Source organism: Camelina sativa, chromosome 2 (assembly GCF_000633955.1).
Source record: "Camelina sativa cultivar DH55 chromosome 2, Cs, whole genome shotgun sequence".
Classification (NCBI taxonomy): Eukaryota; Viridiplantae; Streptophyta; class Magnoliopsida; order Brassicales; family Brassicaceae; genus Camelina; species Camelina sativa.
The window spans coordinates 3,197,499-3,201,593 of record NC_025686.1 but is presented as its reverse complement, the minus strand read 5'-3'; the positions used below and the strand labels follow the sequence as shown (position 1 = coordinate 3,201,593).

The following is a 4,095-nucleotide window of genomic DNA, read 5'->3' as shown; positions in this document are numbered from 1 at the left end:
TCAACTAAAAGCATATTTAAAAAAATATTTCATTTCCCTTTGATTTTAAGAAATTTCGGTTTGATGACGTAAAGGAGTTCAATCCCAGCCGTTAGATCGTAAAGAACTCTCCACACAGAGTGATTGGAGTTATTCCTAGCCGTCGCTTCAACCTTTCTTTGTTTTATTTTAAACCGAGTACTTAAATAAGGTCTTGAATTTTGTTTTTTCTTGCACGATTTAAAAAGCATGTTTTTAAAAGATAAAAAGGCATAAATTTAAGTTGATACAAGGGAGGAAAAAATGTCATAGATATTCAAGCCATAGAAATAACAAGACAGAGCTTGTATAACCTAAACATATTATTACCAGAACTTAAAAATGTTCTCTCTCACCATGACAAAGCACAGAGAGACTATCTTACTTACTCTGATAGAGTTTCTTTGAGCTCACCACTCTCACTTAGCTCCATAATGATATCACATCCTCCAATTAGCTCACCTTTGTAGTAAAGCTGAGGAAAAGTTGGCCAGTTTGAGAAATTCTTAATCCCTTGCCTTACTTCTTCATCAGTCAAGATATCAAACGATCCGAAACTCACGTTTACTCCTCTCAGTGCTTTCACAACTTTGGAGCTGAATCCGCATTGTGGTTCATCTGGTGAGCCTTTCATGAACAGCATCACTTCCGAGGAGTTTATCAACGCCTTCAACCTATCTTCAAGACTCTGTTCTCCAGTGATCCCTTTCTCAGACAAAACCTTTTTCAGCTCACCACTCTTTTGCATCTCCAAGACAATGTCTGACCCACCCATAAGCTCACCTTTCACGTAGAGCTGAGGATAGCTCGACCAGTTTGAATACACTTTAAGCCCTTGACGAACTTGGTCATCTAAGAGTATATCGAAACTCCCAAACTCGATTTTCTCTTGGTTGAGAATTTCAACCACTTTCCCACTAAACCCACACTTTGGTTCTTCCGGTCTTCCTTTCATAAACAGCATAACTGGTTTGGAATTGACCAGACCTTCAAGGCGAGCCCGGAGGGTCTCGCTTAAGCCCGTGTTGCCTGAACTTACCGCTCCTCCTTTTCCAGCTTCATCCTGACTTGCTTTTGAACCAACTGAAGTGACACTAAGATCTTTAAAAGCTTCTTTTAATTCACCACTCTCATGCATCGCTATTGCGATATCAGCTCCACCAAGAAGCTCTCCGTTGCAGTACAGCTGAGGAAACGTTGGCCAGTTAGAGAATTTCTTCAAACCCTCTCTCACTTCGTTATCTGAAAGTATGTCAAAGCTTCCGAACTCAACCTTCTCCTCTTTCAAGATGTCAACTACTTTCCTGCTAAACCCACACCTAGGCTCCTCAGGAGTACCTTTCATGAATAACATGACAGGGTGAGAACTGGTGAGTTTTTCCAAACGGTTCTTGAGACTATCAGGGGTAGATACAGGCTGAGCACGGTCTTGTACAGTAGCTTTCGCATTCTCTTTCACAGTTTCAAGAATCGTTGGCCCAGCAGCCAAACCTAAGCTAGCAGGAGCAGCAGGCTCCGCAGAAGTACTAGAACCCGCAACTTTGCCAACCTTGTTAGCTAAACTTGATGGATCTGCTCCTTCAAGTGTATCCACAGTTTTGCCATCCTTCAATAAGAGGAAAAGAAACGAACTCACAGTCAATATAAATACCAACTTTCAGAACAACCACTACAGTACAATGACAAAGATTCAAGCTTTGAACAAACTCTCAATGCTATAAAGACAGAAAATTGCAACCAAACAAAGAATGAACAAGTATGATTGCATCAAGCAGTACTGCTAATAATATGATTGCATCAAGTAGTACTGCTAATAATATGATTGCATCAAGTAGTACTGCTAATAATGTATGCTTCCAACTCAAGAGCTAGATTGTTAGGGGAACCAATCAGAACAGAACAAAGAATCAAATAAGTATGATTGCATCAAGGAGTACTGCTAATAATGTCTTCTTCAAACTCTGGACCTAGATTGTTAGGGGAATCATCATCTTCTAATTCTACCAGATTAGCTTATCAGTTTGAAATAATCTAACAGAGAGACACAAACCAATCAAAACAAAAACCCTAAATCCTAAAACTTTCGGTGAAATCATAGGGAAAAAAGAAACCTATAAATCTACCTTGAAGAAGACGAAATAGGGCACAGCAGCAACAGAGTAAGCCTCAGATATCTCAGGATGCTCCTCAGCTTCGACCTATAATAGAAGAAACCGTAAAAAAAAAAAAAACCATTGAAAGAGAATAAAAGAATTTGATTGGTAAGAAAGAGAGAATAAAAGAGACGAACCCTAAAGAAGTGAGCACGAGGGAAATCGGTAGCGAGATGAGAGAAAACTTGATCCATCTGCTTGGAAGCGTCACACCAAGAAGCCCAGAAGTGAAGCACGACTGGTGCGCCGCTCTGCCGCAAGTTATCAAGCTCCGCCTTTGATGCGACATCCTTCACCGTACCACTCATCTTCCAATAGCAAAGAGATGAATCTTCTTCGATTTAGAAATTCTTCTTCCTTCTGTTGCTGGAGGAAGGAACGAGAGAGAGAGAGGTCTGTAAGACAAAATAAAAAAAAAAGTACTTTAGGTTTTTTTTTTATGTGATTGATGCTCATTCATTAGTTTACAATATTTATTTAGTTACCCTCTCAATCTATTAAACCTTACGAATTAGGATACTAATTAGAGATATTTCTGATATCAACCCTCCTCGAGTTGGATTATTATTAAAACATATATTCTTTTCTTTTTTCTTAGAAAAACTGTCAAATACTCTGTTTCGCATAGAGAGGGCTAGACGAAATTGTCTCCCATGGAAATAAAGTACTGTTTCGTTACAAGATCTCACTCTCTCACACATATATGCTACATGGTCGTCTTTGTCATGACTCATGTGCAGATACAACGGTCGAAAAAGACTAATTTAATAGAAAACATTATATATTTATTTAACCTACAAGTATGCATTGTTTGAAACTTGTTCTAAACAATTAACAATTACATAAATAATGATAAATTGATTCGTCTCCCGTACACATATATGCTGATGATATGCAAAAATACTTGTTCTATAAAATTAAATCCTCACTGTCTTCGCTCATTGTTCATCTTCTCTCACTGGTCACTGGAACTCTGTGTTAGGGGTAGATCCAACTCCAACAAAAGGGCCCGGCCCAGGAAAAAGCCCATAAATATCCCTTTCGAGAGAAAAGGGTATTATGGTATTTTTCTTAGACGAACCGACCGACGAACGGTCGACCCGCGAGATTTCTTACTCACCTTTGGCGTAGCCCTTGGCCCTTTACAGTTCAGCCCGGTGGAATACGACGCTGGAGCTTGTCAAGTTTTCGCCGAGCATCTAACAGGAACCGCATTGAGCTCGTTCTCGAGACTCCCACCCGGATCAATTGATAGTATCAGGGAGTTGATAACCGAATTTTTGAAGCAGTTTTCTGTTTTGTTCGAGGATAAGAATTCCCATGCCGACTTATACGCCTTAACTCAACACAAGGGAGAATCGCTTCGGTCCTTTATAGGGCGATTCAAGGAAGTTTACGTCAACATTTCAATTCCGGACGCTGCCGCAGTTGTCGCACTTTGAAATGCGCTCTGGTATGAATCTCAGTTCAAGGAAGAGCTGTCTTTAACGTACATCGAGACCGTAGCCGAGGCATTACTCCGAGCCGCAAAACACATTGGGCTCGAGGAAGAGAAAGCTATCAATGCTAAGAAGCATTCTTCGGAGGCAAGTGCGATACCCAAACAGCCAGTAGCTGCGGCTCCAAAGGTTGACTACGTCGAGCCTCGACAACATTTCATCAAAAACCAAGATCGAACTCGCCGAACCTTTACGATCGGCGAAAACAAGTATATACGGAAAGAGGGAGGTGAAAATAGTGCAACCCCGTACTGCGACTACCATCAGAGTACCACCCACGCAACTGACGAGAGTCACTACCTCCAGAAGGTCTTGATGGAGCGATACAAGAAAGGGGCAATAGTTGTCGAGCCCGACAGAAGCAAGACAACCCGACCTGGACGAAGTGACGCCAAGCGCGCCGAATATATCGCTCGAAAATTCGT

At 41.0% G+C, this 4,095-nt stretch overlaps 1 protein-coding gene across 1 annotated transcript; it reads right to left on the bottom strand.

The window, feature by feature from the left end:
* On the bottom strand, positions 225-2,593 carry LOC104716304 (monothiol glutaredoxin-S17). The gene is made up of 3 exons (XM_010433694.2): positions 2,309-2,593; positions 2,142-2,216; positions 225-1,624 (listed from the first exon to the last, which is right to left on the bottom strand). The coding sequence occupies exons 1-3, from the start codon at positions 2,477-2,479 to the stop codon at positions 404-406; spliced, it is 1,467 nt and encodes a 488-aa protein (XP_010431996.1). The 5' UTR covers positions 2,480-2,593; the 3' UTR covers positions 225-403.